The sequence below is a fragment of the Bos indicus x Bos taurus genome, chromosome 24, assembly GCF_003369695.1.
Source record: "Bos indicus x Bos taurus breed Angus x Brahman F1 hybrid chromosome 24, Bos_hybrid_MaternalHap_v2.0, whole genome shotgun sequence".
In the NCBI taxonomy this organism is placed as follows: domain Eukaryota; kingdom Metazoa; phylum Chordata; class Mammalia; order Artiodactyla; family Bovidae; genus Bos; species Bos indicus x Bos taurus.
Window position 1 is genome coordinate 3,678,299 of NC_040099.1, and position 19,370 is coordinate 3,697,668.

Below are 19,370 nucleotides of genomic sequence, written 5' to 3' on the forward strand. Positions count from 1 at the left end.
TAGTCAGGTAGCAAAGTCCATTTGTCACCTGCAGCAGCAAATTGAGTTAATACTGCACTACAGGCTATGGGGACTGTATAATATCAACGTGATTACATCAAGCGGGCTGCAAACTTGACAGCTCACTGAATTTGTCGGCATTAATCGTTACGCCTGTCACAAATCCATCAGGTTTACAGATAATTAGGGGCCTGTTAATGAAGCTGGCTAAACAACCTTACCTTTTTTGATAATTAAGAAGCCGCTTCATTACGAAGGAGCCATTTCCTCTGAGCAGTACTTCTTTATTTTTTTATATAAAGAGGATTCATTTAGATAATTTTCCCTTCCTCTCTCATCACTATGAAGTATTGCTATTCTACATCTGTCACCCACCAACTTCCTGGCGACCAAACAATCAATTATTTGACACTAAGATATTCTAAAGAAAAACTCATCAGTTACGGATGGAACAGTGAGGCAGGCCAATGAATGTGCAGCTTTAAGTGGGGTGGGGGGGAGGAAGCCAGTCAGAATGTTATAATAAAAACACTTTGGAAAATACCATGACTCCCATATGTATATAATTGCCCTCTCTCTTTTCCTGAAAATGAACACATAATATTCGCTACAAACGTATTCTGGCTACTTCCAGAGGGAACGTTAGAAACATGGAAGATTCCTATTAAATGCTTAAGATGAAGGAAATCAAGATTTTCTCACCTAAACCATGACAAATACATCGAAGACTTAAGCCAACGTAAATATTAGTGAAAATAAGCGAGTGTGAATCAGTGTGTGTTAATGGAAGTAACTTCAGATGAAAGCAAACAGCTTTATTTTGCTAGGAATCCACCTTAAGTGGTGTTGTTGTTGTTTTTTAATGGGTAAGGGGGGTAAGAACTAAACAATGGCTCATTTAATGAACACAAGAGTCCTGCAGGTTTGGGATCAGAGTAGAGATAATAAAGCCTGTAATTAAACTTACACAGGACCTCTTAGTATGGAATCTATTTTTGAAATCTTACTTCAAAACACAGGATACTTGGAACATGTCTCAATTTCCTCTCAACTAAAATATATTTTGGCTCCATTTTTTTAGGGTTTTTTCCCCTCTCAAGTTCCTGTACAGCAGATGACTCAGTCATCGGCTCCTCATGGCCATCACTTTGCAGCATTTTGATTAAGTATGCCAAATGTCGTGTAGAGGAAAGAATGGAAACACTGAGCCTGCCAACTTTTGATTGACCATTAAAGCCAATGATATATGTGCCTGTCAAAAGACAGACAATTAAATCAATATTGGAAAAAAGTCGCCTTGACGGCTTGTTTTTATGTAAGAGCTGCCAGGATGGATTACCATGCACCATCATGCCCTTGTCAACTTTCAAACCTTTTATTAAAAAAAAAAAAAAAAAGGTGGTATTTAAAGTTGCAGTACCTCATTCCCTCAGCATTTTGTTTGTCCTCAGAAACATCCACTGCACTCTAACCGCAAAAGTTCTTCAGTGTCCAGGAGTCATCTTCGAAATGCAACTTTTCAATGTACCTTCTGTCATATAAATCCCTCTGGTAGTAAAAACGCTAAGAGACCTTTCACTTTCAGCACAAGCAAAGGGTGAATGTCTTTATGGATGGTGCTATATGTTTAGGGGGTACGAGGGAGGCACATACTCTCTGCAGTATCTTACTGCACTCTTCAAAGTTTTATTAAAAATAATAATAATAAACATTCCCCTTTCTGTCCACTTTATGCTATGAACGCTGAACATCAAAGTTGCCTCTGCTCTGGCAAGCATTTCTCTCAAGGATCTAATAGAAGTCATTAGCTTCTTTTATTTGACCCTTTGTACATGTGGATATTATTTGTGAGATTTGGGGGAGCAATGACCTCAGCTTTAAACGCATCTATGGAGACATGAACAGGAGCCCATTACTGAGGGTAACACTAAAAATTATTCAGATTCGATTCTATACTGCAACAAAGAGTCACACTTGTTTAAACACACAACACCCTTTTATTACTTTTTTCCCCCCTAACAGCTTGGAGAGAGTTGATTTACTCTCTTACTTAGTGATAACTCACTGGCAGATCGGTGGTACTCCAAGCTCCATAAACAGTGTCCAAAATCGAGACAAGACTTGAGTAGGCAGCCGAAAGAACTATCCGGCTATTTTCAGACCTGCAGTGAAAAATGCACTGCAGTCGACCCACGCCAGGGTCTCAGCCATGGATTAGGAGGTGAGCTGAGTTGAGGATGCTGCAGCTGTAAAACTTCTGAGACAAAATTAAAATGGAGCAGGAAAAAGGGGGAGCGAGAGAGAAAAGTCGCCCTGAGAGTGGCTGAGCTGTCAGGAGCATGTGTGTTTCCATGGTGAGTGATTTATTGATGTTTATCAGGAATGAATAGATCAAAGGCCGCCGGATGACAGGCGATCAATCACACATCAAATCAAGGATGGCAATCCTCTAATAAAACAGAAAACAAGGAAAACCAGCTCCTGCCAGTTCCTCCTCCAGAGAAAAATAACTTTTCTGTTCAATCAGATTCTGCACTATCACTGCCTTGTGCTGGCCTGATCAAAAGACATCTTTAGAGGTAATAAAAAAAAAGGGGGAGGGGGCGTGGGGGGCAGAAGCCTCTTGCACAGGACATTAAAGGCTGCTATTTTCCAGAGAAATCCTCCGACCGCATTCCTTGCGTCCCAGGCTGGTGACCTTATTTCAAGTGTCAGGTTCAGCCTCCCCGCCTCCGGAGGACTTTCCCAGCGCGCTCAGGCCGCGGAGGAGCTACGTCTGCCCGGCGCACGCCCCCTCCCGAGGCAGCCAGGAGCTCCGGCGGCCCCTCGGCCTCCCCCGGCCTCCCCGGCCCGTCGGGGCTCCTCGCCGTGCCGAGGAGCGCCGTGAAGTTTCTCCGCTCCGCGCGCCGGCCCAGGTGGGGAGACGCTGACGGCTGCCCCGGGGCGCCGGCGGCCGGGCGCGGGCCGGGCCTCGTTCCCGGGCCCAGAGGGGGAGCGCCGTCCGCGCCCCCGCCCCGCGCGCCGGCCGCCGGGCCCCCCGCCCCCCGCGCCGCGCCCCCCCCCCGCCGGCCCCGCTCCCCGCGGCGCGGCCCGCGCGCCCGTTACCTGCCGAGCGCCGGGGGGCCTGCTGCTTCCTCCTCGGCATGCTGCTCGGGCCTCAGCCGCCGCCGGAGTTCGCGGGGCGCGGGGACGCGGGGCCCCGGGCGCGGGCGCAACTCCGCGGCGCGCCCAACTCTGGCCTCGTCCCCGCGGGCTCCGGGCTCCGGGCGCGCCGCGGTCCGCGGGGCGCCGCTCGCATGGACGGCCGCGCCCGGGGCCGCTCAGGAGGCGGCGGCCGCGGCCGCGCGGGCCGCGTCCCGGCCGCCGGGCTGCGGGCGGAGCGCGCGGGGCCTGGGCGCCGAGCCCGGAGTCATCCCCGGCGCGGGCCGCGGGCGCAGCGGCGGGAGCTCGGAGGGCCGGCCCGCGGCCCGCGCTCCATGCTGCCGCCTCCCCGCCGCCGCGGTGCTGCTGGCGGGCGCTCCTCCGGGCGCCTCTGCGGGCGCTGCCCTGCGCCTTCCTCCGCGAGCCGAGAGTCTCGGAGCGCAACTTTCTCTCCCCCTCGCTCCAGGCGGTGCGGGGGTCGCGGCGAGTGTTTTTAGTGCGCGGGTCGCAGCTTGCTCATTGTGCGCCGGCGAGGCCGATCCGGGCTGTCCTTTTCCTCCCCGCACTTAGTCTAAGAGGAAGAAAGCAAACAAGACAGAGGAGTGAAGCCCCCGTACATACATGCGCCGGGGGGGAGATGTCAGGCGCTGCTCCACCTTCCAAACAGTCACAGATCAAACAGTGTCACCCGCCGCCGGAGCGCCACTTGGTGCCCCGCGCTCCCCGCGGGGCTGTGCCGCCAGGATCGCCGCTTCTTCGGAGGCGAAATCTAATGCAAACACATTTTGATCATGGATTTTTGGCCGGTCTTGATCTTCCAACAGAAAAATTTTGAAAAATACACAAAAAGCACCCCCCCTTCCGAGGAAAAAAAAAAAAAAAGCCAACAACAACAACCCGGAGAGTGTGCGCGAAGGGGTGAAGAGCAGACATTCACTGGGTGGGCGAGATGAGCGTGGACGGTCCCCCCCAAACTCCTGGGAGAGAGGAGATGCACTCTCGCTCGCTCCTCTTTTCAGTGAAATATAACACACATTCGGATCGCAGAGCTTTCAGACAGTCTCAACTGATAGACAGACACATCGAGCTGCTTTTCCGGCTTCAGTTTTTACTCCTCCTCCTCTCGCCAACGTCACCCTGACAATTACAAATAGGTCTCTCACAAACCATACCTGTCAATCTTTTTAATTGCTTTGTTTTCTTTTTTTTTCCCCCCCGAGCTAAACAATATGACACAAAAAAGAAATCTTAATAGGCCATAACATAAAAGATTGCACATTGGAGAAAGACATTGAGGGGTTTGTTATTGTAATCCACCGGTTGACCGTGGGTGAAGCCCATGTGTTATAAGCCAAGTTGAGTAGACACTAGTTCCTGCAGATTTTTAAACCTGCGAGTTTCCCCCTCCGCCCCCGCTTGTACACTCACACACACGCACCCACGTGGACACAAACTACCCTTGGAAGAGGAATGTCCGACATTTGAGATAAAAATACCTGTGTCACTTTTGCAATCCTAGTTTGGGGGTTAGATGTGATTGGGGAGGGGCACTGTGCGGCTTTTATATTTTGGTAATTAATGAGTAAGTGGAAATAAGGAAACATGTTTCACTTCAATGTATTCCTTTAATAAAAATTTAATGATGGACTTTGCTCATCACACAAAAAAATGTGGAATATATTTAATCTGGCCCCTCTGTGAGAAGTGAATTGATTATTTGGTCAATACAAACAGGGAGATAATTGACACGATGGAAAGGCAGATCTTTCTAACTGGGTTATAAAAAAGGTCCTCATACATCATGGCAACGTCTCCATCCAGTTCCATTAAGGCCCTTGGCACCACCCCCACCCCCCACCCCCAGAAGTTTAAGATGTTCGTGTGTTGTGGGAATTTGACCCTCTGGTTTCCAGTATCTGTGTTTCTTTCCCAGTGGGAAACCTGTAACAGTCTTGTAGAGGCCACTTAAAACAGTCATGGAAAAACATGAAGTCTTGGCCAAAATAAATAAAATGGCTTAGTTCGTGCAACTTACATGGGACAGACTAAGGGCAAGGCGACACGGGCGAGGCGTTGCGGGAACAAGGGCCAACAGCCTGGGGCGCAGAATGCCCTGGGCACCCCCTGTCCGGCGCTGGGTGCTCCTGCGCCCGCACCGGCGCCCAGGGCTCCCCGCCCGGCCCCGGGCCCGGGCCGTGCCCCGCCGCCCCGGCCGCGCTCGGGGTTGATTCGTACCACCTTGCAAGGAAGTGAACGCTCCGCACGGGAAGGGGAGGCGCCTGCGCCGGCCGCTGGGCGCCGCGCAGCTCCGAGGACGCCCCGGGCTGCCGCCGGCTGTGGGCCGCGGCGGTAGCCGGACGCGCGGGTGCCCTCGCCGCCCCCCTCACCCTTTTAGAGGAGTCAAATCCGGCTTTTAGATCGTGGGGAGGGTGGAGATATCCGGTGCCTCCCGGGCGCCGGGAGGAAGGGGGAGGGCGGAGAGGATCCTTGGCCAGTCTGCGCCAAGCAGATTCAAACCAAAACAAAAAGATTAAAGGAGCAGCGGCCAGGGCGTCAGCGATCCCCCGGCCCGGACCCCGGGGGTGGCGCGCCCGGGAACCGCGGGGGCTGTGCGGACTACCGGTGCAGCGCGCGGCGGGGCAGGAGAGGGGAGCGGGCGCCAAGCGTAGTGGGGAAGCGGGGCGGGGGGAGCCGAGGGGAGGGCGCGGGCCGGAGGAGGGGCGGACCCGCCCGCTCCGCCCGCCGCGCGGAGCCTCGCCTCGCCGAGCGGCCCGGACTGGGCGCGACCCCGGCCAGTGGCGGCGCAGAAAGAAGGCAGAGGCGCGGGCCATGCAGAGGCTGGCGCTCGCCGGGACCCGAGCCATCGTGGACATGTCGTACGCCCGCCACTTCCTGGACTTCCAGGGCTCGGCCATCCCTAGCAAGATGCAGAAGCTGGTGGTGACCCGGCTGAGCCCCAACTTCCGAGAGGCCGTCACCCTGCGCCGGGACTGCCCGGTGCCCCTCCCCGGGGACGGAGACCTCCTCGTCCGGAACCGGTGAGCCCGGCGCGCGCCCCCAGCCCAGGCCCCGGCCCGCGCTGCGCCGCGCAGCTCCGGTGCTGTCCCGCGCCCGCCGGCGTCCCCACTCCCAGCGCGCGCTCGGGCTCAGAGCCCGACTTTGCGAGATCCCGGGAAGTTGAACCCGCCGCCATCTGGCGAAGGCGAACGTAATGAGACTGTTGCCGGTGTGAATATCCGATGGCACCGAACGTCCTCATAACGGAGGGTTATTTTAATTTGGGATTCCCCTCCCCTCCCCCAGTCCTCCCTCCTCCTCCCCCTCCCGCTCCCGAAATAAAACCGACGGGACCCAGAAGGGGAGGCTCCCCGCCCAGCCCACCCGCGCGCACCCACGGCTCCAGCGATCGCCTAATCTTTAGGGTGGAGTTGGGAACAGCCTGGACACAAACCGCGACGTTTAGGTAACGTGCTTTGGAGGAAGGAGGCCGGGGCCCTGGCTGGCTGTTCCTCTCCGCTCCAGGTTGGCAGCTGCCTGGCTGTGGCGGAGCCTGTCGTTGGGTGTGTTGGTGTGCACCTCGCTGGTGCCGTCTGCGTGTTGTCAGCTCTGTGTGACTGTCGTCTGTGCCCTGCAGTGTACCGCGGGGCGCGCGTCCCGGGCGGCGGGGCCGGGGCGGGGGCATGGCCGCAGGTTTTGCAGACTGAGTGAGGCTTGGGTCGTCGCCCGACCTTGGGACTGTCATTTCCACCTCCACACTGCCCACCTTAATTTGTTTCTGTCTCACTAATCTTTAGTAACTGCTGAAGCAACAAGAGGGAAGGGACCTCACTCTTCAGAGCCGTGCCCGCGGCTCTGCCGGTGGGTCCTCTCGCTGCCTGACTTGCAGGCGGGGCGTCTGCTTCCTCCATCCCCCTTGGCGAGAGCGGGGCTCGCCCACCGGGTCAGTCCCGTCTGTGGGGCGAGTGTTGCATATTTTAGGTTGCGTAATACTTTCGGAGGGAGAAGTGACTTCTGGTTGTAACCCGGTTGTCAGTGGTGTGCTCGAAAGCACCCGGTCCTCGGCGAGGACTGAAGGAAGGACCGTGTATCTTATCTAATCAGCTTGGGGCAATGCTGAACGGTCCATTTTAGAGATTCGTATCAGTCTTCCAAACCTGGCTCGGAGACTTCGGAATTCTGACCAGGATGTCAAACTTCTGGGAACCTGTTGGAGAGGTAGAAACCAAGTGAGCCAAGGGTGGGACTGAGTGGAGGCTGGGAAAGGGGTGGGGGCAAGGGGCGCCTGAACCGGTGAGCTGAAGTGCACCGCTGGGACCCGGGCTTCGGAGGATTTCTTCATCAGTACCAGGAACCGCTAAGGCAGTTGAGATCCAGACGCGCGTCCTGCCAAGTTGAAAAGAAGGGTGGGTGAGTGTTCACGCAGGACATACAAAACACACGAGTGATTTGCTGGAAGTGAGATGAGACTCAGATTTAAAAAACCACCGAAAAAAACCAACAGGCAAAGTTTCACGCAGGCTTTTTCTCCCACCCTCCACCCCCCCCCCCACCCCCGCCCCCCGCAACTGTGAACTGTGAGCACCGATGGCACACACCAGGCTGCTTGGGGAAAGAACACCTTTTACAAACAGGGTGTGAAGTGGGTGGGGGTGACTGAGCGGGGCGGGCAGGGGAAGGTGTGAAGTTTCCGCACTCCCAGCAGCGGCGCGGCGGGACCCCCGCCCGCACCGCCGTGGAGGAGTTCCTGCCCGCAGAACCGGCCTGCCCGCCTGCGGGGCACCAGCTCCGCAGGGTGTGCGCCCCTTCCCCGCGCTGGGTCACCAGGGCCGGTCCCCGAACTGGGTGGTCGGTTGGAGTTCTGGAGCACCGGCTGCCATGTTGGATGCTCTCAACTTGGGTTGCTTTAAGATCCACACCTCTATCTTCCATCCACAGATGCCAAGAATCCCTTTAATATAAATAGGATATTTATAGTCACCGCTTGACCTCTAACTTCTACCTTGAAATCCGTCACAGAAGAAGGGGGCGCGTTTTCTGCTTGTGGGGAGGGGGCGGACCTCTGCCTGTCCCTCTCCTTACTCTGCTGGAAAATATGCCCCTACCCCCAAAACTGTGGCAAGATCCTTTATTCTAGCAAACGTTGTCAGTAAGGGTGGCATTTTACCGATTTTTTTTTTTTTTTTTTAAAGAATAGAGGCTCAATACTTCACTACAGGTTAGTTCATTTTAATCCCAGACCAAATCGCCCCGAACAGTGTCAACTGCATGAAAATTATGTGCAAGAGCTTCTCATTTTAATCGTAATAATAATAATATGCTCCGGAGTGAATGGATTCAGCCCAAATTCACATGTTTGGAAAGGTGTCTGGGTGGTTTTAATTGTGCTCCGTCTGACTTTGTCTTTCAGCGGAACCTTTTACACGTGTCTTTCCATTTTAACAGAAAATACAAATTCTTTATTCACAGTGATAGAGGTGCTTTTTAAGACATCGATTTAGCATAATCAAGTTTATCATTTAGGAAAGGTGTGAGAAGGGGGCCTAGAATCCTTCTAGAACGTGCCCACGCCTTTCCTTTATCCACTTCTGGCCTTCGGCTTTCTAACATCCGAGGAAATCCCGCTTCCCTCCTCAGAAAAGAGAAGAAAATAAAGGGAGAAAGACTCCGACTCCCTCTGGTTCAGTTCATGCACTATTTTTAGATTTCTCTTTTTTTGCAAGATACTGCCACATTATTTCGTTTCCAAATATTTCTAACGATTTTCTGTTCAAATGTAAGATAATGGAGCAAAGAGTTTGTAGGACCGGCACAGAGAAGGTGGGGGATGGGGAGGGCATTTTTGATAAACCGTTTGTTGCTCAAGGGAGGGTAACTATTCCTGCTCATTCTCCAGGCCGAGATTTTTTTTTTTCCTTCATTCTTCCTTTTCTTTATCCCCCTTTTTTCTTTTTCTTTCTTTTCTTTCTTTCTTTCTTTTTTTTTTTTTTTTTTTAAGGAAGGTCTGGTTTGGCGGACTTTGTCTTCCAGTATTGAAGGTTTTGCTCTGGACTTGAGTCTTCGGGTTTGATTTTTGTTAACAGAAAACCCATTGCCTTCCCTCGGACCGCTGCCCTGTTTCACAATAAACATGACGAAAGGGCTCATCGCTTTTTAGTGTAAATAAACCGAGTGACTCTGGAAGGGTATATATTTGGGGAGAGCCCCAAACATCCCGTTCTTTTTCCCGGGGCTCCTCGATTTTTGTCTTTTGCGAGGGTCTGCCTGTCGGATCGCTAGACCCCTGCACTCATTAAAAGCAGGTAGTTTAAATTAAAGGGGTACAGACGAGTCTCCAAATGCACGCATCCTCCCTAGCGCGTCTTCTCTTTCTTTTTCTCGCTCACTCGCCCTTTCTGTCCGCTGCTCCCCAAACCCGGACACGCGCCTGCCGCTCTTGAACTTGTTTCTGATGGAGCCGAAGGCGCCGGCTCCCACTCCTCCCAATCCTCTTCCCAAAGCCCAGGTAAGAACCAAGGCGCGTCCGGGCAGTGGCGGGTCCACACCAGCCGCGGTGGCGGCGCAGCGTCAAAGCGGGGGTTCAGGGAGAGGTGGGGGCTCGCAACCAGAGGCTGGGCGATCCTGGAGAGGGTGAGGTGTGCGGAGCCGAGCAGGAACTCCGGATTCCTTCACCGACGACGCAGGCGATTTAGAAGACGGCAGGGTAGGGTAGAAAGACACGAAAAATGGGGGTGCCTGCGAGGCCAAGGTCACGGTCTGGCCGCCGGCGGCTTCTGTCGCGAGGCCGATGGGCTCAGGAGCGCCGCGTGCCCCGGGATCCCCTGGCACTAGATCGCCCCAGGGCCCGAGCTCGGCGGCCGGTGTGGACTGGGCGCGCCCGCCGGGATCCCGGCTCGGCCCAGGGAGGCTGAGGTCATGGTCGCGGGCCTGGGCGGCGACCCGGGCGACTCCAGTCCGCTCCGGGAGTCGGACTCACGGATCGCATCTGTCCGTGGTGGCAGTGGAGAGGCCGCGGGACGACGGCACCGGCCGGGCAGTCGGTGGAGGCTGGGCACTTGCGAGGGGAGATAGTCCCAGAAGCGCGGGTTTCTGGCGCCCTGCAGGTTGGCCCGGGCGCATCGAGGGCGCCGCAGGGAGCGGGGACGTGGACAGGGCGCGGGGCGGGCCCTGTGGTCTCCGGCTCCCGCTCCAGCGCTGGCCGGGCTCCACCGCAATGTCTGATTTGGGTTTTTAAGCAAAGCCCCCTTGGTGAGCTCAAGCTGCCGCTGGTGGGCTGCAGCCGCCGAGCTCCCGACAGAGCCCACCCTGCCCCCCAACGCGCGCGCGCGCGCACACACACACACACGGGCCCTCGCTGTCCCCTTTGCGCGGGTGCCCTCGCCCCGCCGCCGCTTGTCTCCCAGGCGTGCGCCCTGCTCGGTCCTCCGCCTCCCGCCTGGAAGTGGCAACCACAGCCCCGGACGGGGGTGCGGAGGGTGGGGGCGGTGATGGGACTGCCTTTTCCTCCAACAGCCCCTTCCCGCTCCCCAGCCCCCTCCCCCCAGTTCGCTCCGGTTTGGAGATGAGGGTGACCCGAGGGGCCGAGTTCAAGGCGGGGGCTCCCGCAAGGGAAGGGGCTCTGTGGTTGGAAAGGCAGAAACGCCAGCGCGGGAAGGGGGCGGGGGGTGGGGAGGTGGGCGGGAGGGAGGGGGCAAGACGGGAGGCGCGAAGGCCACGGGAAGGGTGAGTCTAATCCTGAGCGAGAAGAACAGAGCGGGCTACCCGCCCTGGCCCCCACCTGTAAGCACAGCCCGCCTCCCCGCCCCCGCCGGCGGTCCTGCAGCCGGCCTTCCAGCCCCAGCGATCGGGCATCCAGAGGCACCCCGACAGGGCTCCACCGCCGCCTTCCCCGAGGTCCGGAAGCACGCGCTCAGGACACTAGGCCAGGCCTGGAGAACTCGGCAAAGTGAAAGGAAAGATGACCGGCCCTCCCCTGCCCAAAAGATGGAACGTGGGCGTCTTGGCATTAAATGCCAAATGAGAACCCACCACAAACCATTATTCCCGCTTCTCATTACTATGTGTCCTGTTCGGGCATGGAATCCTGTAACGTGATTGTGAGGCCTTGCGTCTGGTAACTTCTGAAAGCTGCTGGACGAGCCCGAAGGAGAGTTTCCTGCTTTCTTATTTCTGTTGATGAAATATGTAGAGAGTGTCCAATCGTGTATGCCGGGCACCATCATAAGGGCACATTTACGAGGGCTAAGTATTGTCTCTATACAAAGTGGAAGTGAGTCCTTGTGCGGGGCAGTTTGGGGTTTATTAAGTTAAATTATTTTAACATGAACCCTACTTACCAGCTTCCCTCCTGCCCCCAGATCCCAGCACTTTTTCCTTTCATTACAGGTGGAAATGGCGTCTTTAGGGTCCTCCAGTAGTGTGTCTCGGCCACCTCCCGACATCCTTAGGAGAATGGCTTTTCCCCTTATGTATCAGGATATTTTTGTTATGAGGTATACTGAGATGAAAAAAAGCTGGTAAAAATACCAGCCTGGCAATTAAATTGACTCTGGATACCAAAGTGAAAATAATCATCTGGTATTAATCAAGTATGTCTCTGCTTCTTGTTGAGGAAAAATATAGTGTCGATTTGCTTTCCTTTTCATCTGGGAAGGACTGTAAAATGTTGGATGTTCCATAAAAATCTCTCTACCCTTATGAGACAATTTTTGTTCAATTAATCAAAATGCATATTTTCACACTGGACACAGTTACATCAGAAGGAAAATTTGCTGCAGCCTCTCACACTGTTTGAAACAAGCCCTGCAGTAACGTGTAACAGCCAGTGACCTTGTACATTACATCAATCTTTAATAATATCATTGTCGTTACTATTATTATCTGAAGTGTTAAATTGTTGCCAGAATCAATACAAGTCTACCTCTTTGAATATATTTTATCCCTCTGTTGTTTTTAACATCTTTGCTAAGAGACCAATTAATTTCCAACTCATAGCTCTAGTGAAGTTTGTGTATGAGGGCTTCCTGAATTTTTTTTCCTCTCTTTTGAAAGAAAGAGAAAGGGAATAAATGGCGTATGAAATAAACAACCTGTTTAGAGGGATGTGAAATTATTCCTAACCTAATGAAAGAATACAATAAACCAAAACTCTGATATGGAATCACTGTTGAGCTCACATTTGTTTGATTTCTTTCTTTCTTTTTTTTTTTTTGAAGTGCATATCAAGAGTTTTGGGTGTTTGTTTTTCTCAAATTCTATCAGAATAGATAACAGCTTCACCACCCTCCACGGTCACCAGATTTAGAGGAACAGAAAAAGCCTTGACAAAGAAAGCACCTGAACGTGTGTGTGTGTTTGTTTTCCTCTAGATTTGTTGGTGTCAATGCTTCTGACATCAACTATTCGGCTGGCCGCTACGACCCTTCAGTCAAGACCCCCTTCGACGCAGGCTTCGAAGGTGTCGGGGAGGTGGTGGCCTTGGGCCTCTCTGCCAGCGCTGCGTTCATGGTCGGCCAGGCTGTGGCCTACATGGCGCCTGGTTCCTTCGCTGAGTACACAGTGGTGCCTGCCAGGGTCGCCATCCCAGTGCCGGGCCTGAAACCCGAGTATCTCACGCTCCTGGTGAGTGGGACCACAGCCTACATCAGCCTGAAAGAGCTCGGGGGGCTGTCGGAAGGGAAGAAGGTCCTGGTGACCGCGGCAGCCGGGGGCACCGGCCAGTTCGCCGTCCAGCTCGCAAAGAAGGCCAAGTGCCACGTCATTGGAACATGCTCTTCTGCCGAGAAGTCTGCTTTTCTGAAGTCTGTTGGCTGCGACCGCCCCATCAACTATAACACCGAGCACGTGGGCACCGTCCTGAGGCAGGAGTACCCCCAAGGTGTGGACGTGGTGTACGAGTCTGTCGGGGGAGCCATGTTTGACTTGGCCGTGGACGCCTTGGCTACCCGAGGGCGCTTGATAGTCATCGGGTTCGTCTCTGGCTACCAGACTCCTACTGGCCTGTCGCCCGTTAAAGCAGGAACACTTCCAGCCAAACTGCTGAAGAAATCTGCCAGTGTCCAGGGCTTCTTCTTGAACCATTACCTTCCTGAGTTTCGAGGTGCCATGGACCACTTGCTCAAGATGTATGCGGGTGGTGAGCTGGTTTGTGAGGTGGACACTGGAGGTCTGTCTGCAGAGGGCAGGTTTACCGGCCTGGAATCGGTCTTCCGGGCCGTCGATTATATGTACATGAGAAAAAACACTGGAAAAATTGTCGTTGAATTACCTCCCTCTGTCAACAGTAAGCTATAAAAGCAGAACAATGGCATAAGAGGAAAAAAATGGGCATTTTATGCCCCAGAATTACTCAAATCAATTTATTTTTAGTTGGTAATGGAGATAATATTTTTTTAAAAAACAAAAGTAAAGTTTAATGTATAGGTCTCTCTCTTTTCTTTGCTTCCTTTTTTTTTTTGCTTTCCCTTGCCAGAAAAAAGTGCTAATAAAACTTCCCTCCATGGCACAGAAGTAAAACCTTTACATTCAGTTCTTCACTCATGGACAGTCTCATTCCAGATTTTATTGTTCCAGGGAACTAAATTAATTCCTGATGCAAGATCTGATCAAATCAGCATGTCTTCAACTTGATGAGATTTTAAAATCGGGCTTGAAAACAGTTCATGAGTTCTTTGCTATGGGAGATTTTGGTATAATGCTAACAAGTTGTTAATAAATGAGAGAGAGAGCAAGTCAGTCACTTCTCAAGAGTCCATATTCTCAGGAAATGGCCCTTCTCCTTCCATAAATTACCAGCCAATTCTCTAAATAGAAATTTGGAAGGATTCTCCCAAAACTCTGACTCTGTTAGGTCATTAGAAAAAAAATTAAATGAGCACAGACCTCTTTTAAAGAAGTGTCTCTTTATTTAATGATTTTATGCACAATCATGCTGGTGAGGCATGTGTGGGATGGAAAATTTCTCTCTTCCCTTAAGAAGCAAAGTAGTGTTGAAAACTCGTATGGACAAAAGAGCAGGTTTGGTAAAGGGAAACTAGAGATTCGGGAGACTTTAAAAATTTAGTACATGCACGGGAAATGAAGTATATGCTCCATCCACAGTAAGAGTCAACATAACAAAACATGGCCGTACAGGGAAAGCTCTGTAGACACGGAACAGAACCCTTCATCCGCCTACTGGGGTGTGTCAAACAGCATCCCCCAAAGCAGGGACTGAAGTGACCTAAGATGAGCGTGCATTTGCTTCTCATTCAAGACTTTGGGAAGGTGGGTTTTCTCCCTGACCTGGAAGTAGAGTAGCCACCACTGATGCCATGTCACGCTTCAGGTCTCCACGCGGCCTGTTGGGACAAGATGCTTCTTGCCACCATCACCTGACGTCACACCCGTGAAGGTACCCAGCCCCGCGCCTTCCCCTCTGAATCAAGCCCACGGCTGACCCACCTTCGTCTCCTCCTTCCTCAGCACCCCAGAGGCTGCTCCGGGTTTTCATCGCGGAGGTGGGAACCCCACCCTGCCTGTCTAACGAAGCCACGCCCACCAGACTTTTTCAGAGCCTTGGGTTTCAGCGTCTCTAACAGGCTAAACAAACAGACACCGGATTAGAGATATTCTAGGAAACTTGGTGACCGTATTTAATTTTTCTCTCCTTCTGTCTGAGAGGCAAGGCAGTCCTACCGCTGAATAGCTGTTAGGATCTATTTTACAAGATTTACTCATTTTCAGGTACCTAATGTAGCTGCTAGCATGCATGCACAACAATACAATTTATATGGTAAATGGAGCCAAATAATGGCTTCACTGAATGTTATGGCTGCACTGAAGGGAAATGTCACGGTAAATAGTTGCCAAATTATGGATCATGCCGGAGTGTCACAACTGCACTAAAGACAAATAGCCCTGGAGGCTATTGCCACTGTGACGCTTTTGAGTTATGAAGAAGGGTAACAGCCCGATGGGAGGCTCTTTGCGTCCTCATTATAGCCAGGGGTTACTAGTGCAGGGCACCGGAGAAGCCAGGCCAGTGTGCTGCTCGGGTATTAATCTGTCCCTTTCAGACCTAACAGCTGTAGCGAAACCGAAGGGGACTTGGCCTCCCTTTTAGAGACCCAGGCAAACAAAGGGGAGGGGACAGGTTTTATGAATGTAACTGCAAGGGAATGACTGGTAGTGGAGCAACGCTGGAATCAAATCAGCTCATCAGAGAATATTATTCACTGTAAGGTAGTCTCTGTCCGATAGGCTTAGTTGTGTCCTAGGCAGACAGATGTGTGAAGTCTAAGCAATCATGGGCTTTCTCCCTCTGTCAAGACTTGAGTAGTAAGGACATTGCCAACTAAATTGCTTCTTCTAAACTGAAGTGCGTCCCGGTTTCTTTCATTTTAATGGGAGAGTAATAAAGATGAAAGACCAACATTTTAACGGATGGATCCCTGAAGCTACAGAATAGAAATTTATTATGTTTTGAAGGCATACACTAAATTCAGCTATGTTAAAAAAAAATTCAAACAACCAGGTTTAAAATAAAATATAATCTCAAAACCTCATGTTCTGTCTCTCCCCAAACTAAGAAACTACAGAGCATACTGTTTCCATTTATTCTTAGAAAACAAGCATGAGAGATTCTGCCCATTCAGATAATGCCAAAAATATGTTTAAACTTTTTTTTTTTTATTCTTCTGAAAAATGATTTGTAAATTGAGGGTCATAGTTCAGCATCAGTTTCATCTTCTGGGATTATCGTTCAAGCCCAGCCTCTAATGGGAGGTGAAATGGTGCGATCCTCTCTCCGCCTTTCTTCTGAACTGTATTACATATCACAAAAAGTACATCCATAATTCAGGGCAATTGTCAGTCTTTGTTTTAGAGACGGGGCTGGGGCTGAACAATCCCGGTGGATGAATTATTTCTGGGTTCTCAGGGTGGCCTTCTCTGCACATCAGCCTTGAGGTCCCTGGCTGGGCAGATGGAGAGCCTTGGCTCCAGTTAGCATGCCAAGAAACAAGGGAGTCCCAGCTATTCCCTCCCGTCCCACTGTGATTTGTAAAAGGCCAAATGCTCTTCCTTCAAATTTGTTTTTGCAAAAAATACCAACAATGTCATTGCAGGTCCATCTGATGATGACTTCCATTGTTCACCGCCTTCAGCATTAAAAAAAAAAAAAATCAGGAAATAGTTTGCAGAGAAACTACAGAGAAGTTTTTCATGATGTGCTCTAAAAATTGTTATTATATGATTTCATCTGAATGGAGTTTCTCAGGAGGAGGATAGCGCCTTTATAAATGGTCATTAGTATTACATGCAGTATTTACCTAATGAAAGTGCAGTGACAAGTCACCACTTCTTATTAAAATGAAAATCTTGCATTATGGACTTAAAGAACATTCCAGCTAATGAGGATGTAACGTCCTTGGTACAACACAGACCTCCTTTTTTGTGTGTGTTCACCCACCACAAGATGCTGGAAACTTGACAAATGATATCATTTAAGACATGCCTGCCGTAGGGACCTGCTTTTTGGCTTCCTGTTTCTGGCTTTTATTTGGGTAACATTTATAATGGCCACCCGACTTGTAATGGACAGCGTTTTAACCCCTTCATAGAGCTCCCAATTAGCGTGAATTTACTACATACAGGATTTCCTTTAAAATGGGGCAGGGAGTGCTCAGGACTGAAAATATGTTTCTTGATCACTTGACCACATGTGCATATGGGATAAACAGCATATTTTAGATTTATATGGAAACAGACGAGCAGCATGCAACTTTCAGGAAAAAAAAAAAAAATGATAGGTGAAGACAGAACATGATCAGCTGCGGGCCTGAGTTTCCTAGGGCTTACAGCACAAGGTTTATGAATGTAGCCCAGGTACAAATGGCCTGACTTGGTGCATTCATAATTACTGCTCTCTATACCGTCCAGTGTCTTGTTTTATTAAATTGCTTGCTATTTATAGTACTTGTTTAGAGACAAAATGTATGCAAACTTTATTAGCTAATTTGGGGGTTTATTGGTGTTTTTTTTTTAATTTAGGTTTTCTGTAACTAATATTCTAATTATGACCCAGAATTGTGATCATATTTCAGAAGTAAAAATATAAAACTCTGAGTTCTCAATACTACTAGTGTGGGCATTTTAACCTTGGAACTCCATTTTTTTGTAGACCTTTCGTATCATGCTATTCAACTTGTGAAAGGGGGAATGTTTGAGAACCTTATTACTGTTAACATGAGCAAAGTATGGAATATTGGCCCCCAAAAAAACTATACAAAATAAATAATGTTTCCCAGTACATATCGGTTCACATAATTCTTGATAGTAGAGTTGATATATTTTTTTAAAAAATCAAATAAGATACATATTTTAATTCTGTGTGCTTGAGTCTTCTGTATTCTTCTTTCCCTAGATTGAGAAGTTACCGGGATGTGAAAACAACACTAAAAATGGCGGGGTGTCTTAGCATCTGTTTTTTTCATTTTTGTTGAAATAGAGTTGATTTACATTGCTGTGTTAGTTTCAGGTACACAGCAGAGTGGCTGAGTTATGTGTATATATGTACACGTATATATGTATGTATATGAATATATGCTGCTGCTAAGTCGCTCAGTCGTGTCCGACTCTGCGACCCCATAGACGGCAGCCCACCAGGCTCCTCCGTCCATGGGATTTTCCAGGCAAGAGTACTGGAGTGGGGTGCCATCTCCTTCTCCATAACTATATGTATATCTATATGTATATGTATAGTTATGTATATATATGTACAATAATGTGTATATATTGTACAATAACATGTGTATATTCTTTTTCAGATTTTTTTCCATTACAAGCTATTATAAGATATTGAGCATAGTTTCCTGTGCTATATAGTAAGTCCTTGTCAGCAACGTGGATAGACCTCAGGATCTAAGGAGCATACTAAGTGAAATACATCAGACAGAGAAATACAAATATCCTGTGATATCACTTATATGTGGAATTTAAAATATGACATGAATTTATTTACAAAGCAGAAATAGACTCACAGACATAGAAAACCAAGGGGGGGAAAGGGTAGGTTTTAAATTAGGAGGTCAGGATTAAAATATACACATTACTACAGATACAACATAACCAGCCTCCGTTCTTGATAAGATGGTTTGGTCCACTGTGGACCTGCCCTTCAGCACCTGCTCACAGCATCCGGGGAGGCACAGACCCTGTCACGAAGCGAGTCTTGCGTCTCTGGAGCAGTCGGTAAGTACCCCACGGAGCGCAGTTTAGGGAAAGCGATACATGCCTCACACGTGCAGGGACGCATGAACCAAAAGCACAGGGTCCAACAGCCCCTTGAAGGGAGCTATTCGACAGTGTCTTTCTGCCAATGTGAAATTAAAAGAATAATTAAAACATACCCTGCTGACTGGTGGTGATGTCCAGTAGGGAAGATGGATTTATGCTCGGAGCTCAGGAAAACGGCCCATAAATCGTCAGCTACCATTATGCCCTATCCCTTCCATGCGAAGAGTGGAACCGAATCTTAGAATGACCTGAGCCTGTGGTCTGTCTGGCTGGTGGGAGATGTGGAGCATGTTTAGGGCAGAGACGCTGTCCAGCTTGGAAGTTTGGAAGTTTGCATTGCCCTGTGTGTGGCAGCCCCTGGGCGCAGGGGAGGCGGCCCGCAGACACCTACACAGACCTGGGGGAAGTCTGGGAGGCTCTCTGCTCATCACAGACGAGAAGACCCCGCTGACCTTTAAATGGTAAAATTTGGGATTTAAGAGACAACCTAGGGCTTCCCTAGGTGTCTAGTGGTCAAGAACATGCCTGCTAATGCAAGGGATATGGGTTCGATTCCTGGTCTGGGAAGATTCCGCGTGCCGTGCAGCTGCGAAGCGTGTGTGCCACAACTACTGAAGCCCTTATTCCCTAGACCCTGCGCTCTGCAACAGGAGCCTGAGCTCTGCAACAGGAGAGACGCTACCACAACGGGACACCCTTGCACTCCAGCTAGAGAGTAGCCCTCGCTTGCCGCAACTAGAGAAAGCCTGCACGCAGAAAAAAAAGGGGGATAAAATAAATTACATATATATATATATATTTTAAGAGAGACAATCTGGTTCTACTAACTTTATAAATGGAGAAAGCAAGACCCAAGAAGATTAGGTGCCTTGTCCAAGGTCGCAGAGAAGCAGCCAGAGTGCAGGCAAGCTCCTTTCCAGGGCACCAGACTGTCTCTGTCTTACCCTTTCATAAAA

At 50.5% G+C, this 19,370-nt stretch overlaps 2 protein-coding genes across 5 annotated transcripts in view; one reads left to right on the forward strand and one right to left on the reverse strand.

Annotated features, from left to right (window-relative positions):
- TSHZ1 (teashirt zinc finger homeobox 1) overlaps nucleotides 1–3,244 on the reverse strand; it is a 79,593-nt gene extending 76,349 nt beyond the window's left edge. Inside the window, exon 1 of the mRNA XM_027526112.1 lies at nucleotides 3,106–3,244. Coding sequence (XP_027381913.1) covers nucleotides 3,106–3,145 — 40 coding nt within the window. The 5' untranslated portion in view covers nucleotides 3,146–3,244. The remainder of the gene's footprint in view (nucleotides 1–3,105) is intronic.
- Nucleotides 3,245–5,403: 2,159 nt separating this feature from the next.
- Nucleotides 5,404–17,430, forward strand: ZADH2 (zinc binding alcohol dehydrogenase domain containing 2). Of its 4 annotated transcripts, none has more exons than XM_027526114.1 (2): nucleotides 5,404–6,179; nucleotides 12,507–17,430. In XM_027526114.1, the coding sequence occupies exons 1-2, from the start codon at nucleotides 5,971–5,973 to the stop codon at nucleotides 13,429–13,431; spliced, it is 1,134 nt and encodes a 377-aa protein (XP_027381915.1). In that variant the 5' UTR covers nucleotides 5,404–5,970; the 3' UTR covers nucleotides 13,432–17,430. The 4 variants fall into 4 exon arrangements, with proteins under 4 accessions (XP_027381915.1, XP_027381914.1, XP_027381917.1 ...); XM_027526113.1 differs by lacking the exon at nucleotides 5,404–6,179 and adding an exon at nucleotides 6,512–6,604; XM_027526116.1 differs by lacking the exon at nucleotides 5,404–6,179 and adding an exon at nucleotides 7,426–7,548.
- The last annotated feature ends 1,940 nt before the right edge of the window (nucleotides 17,431–19,370 follow it).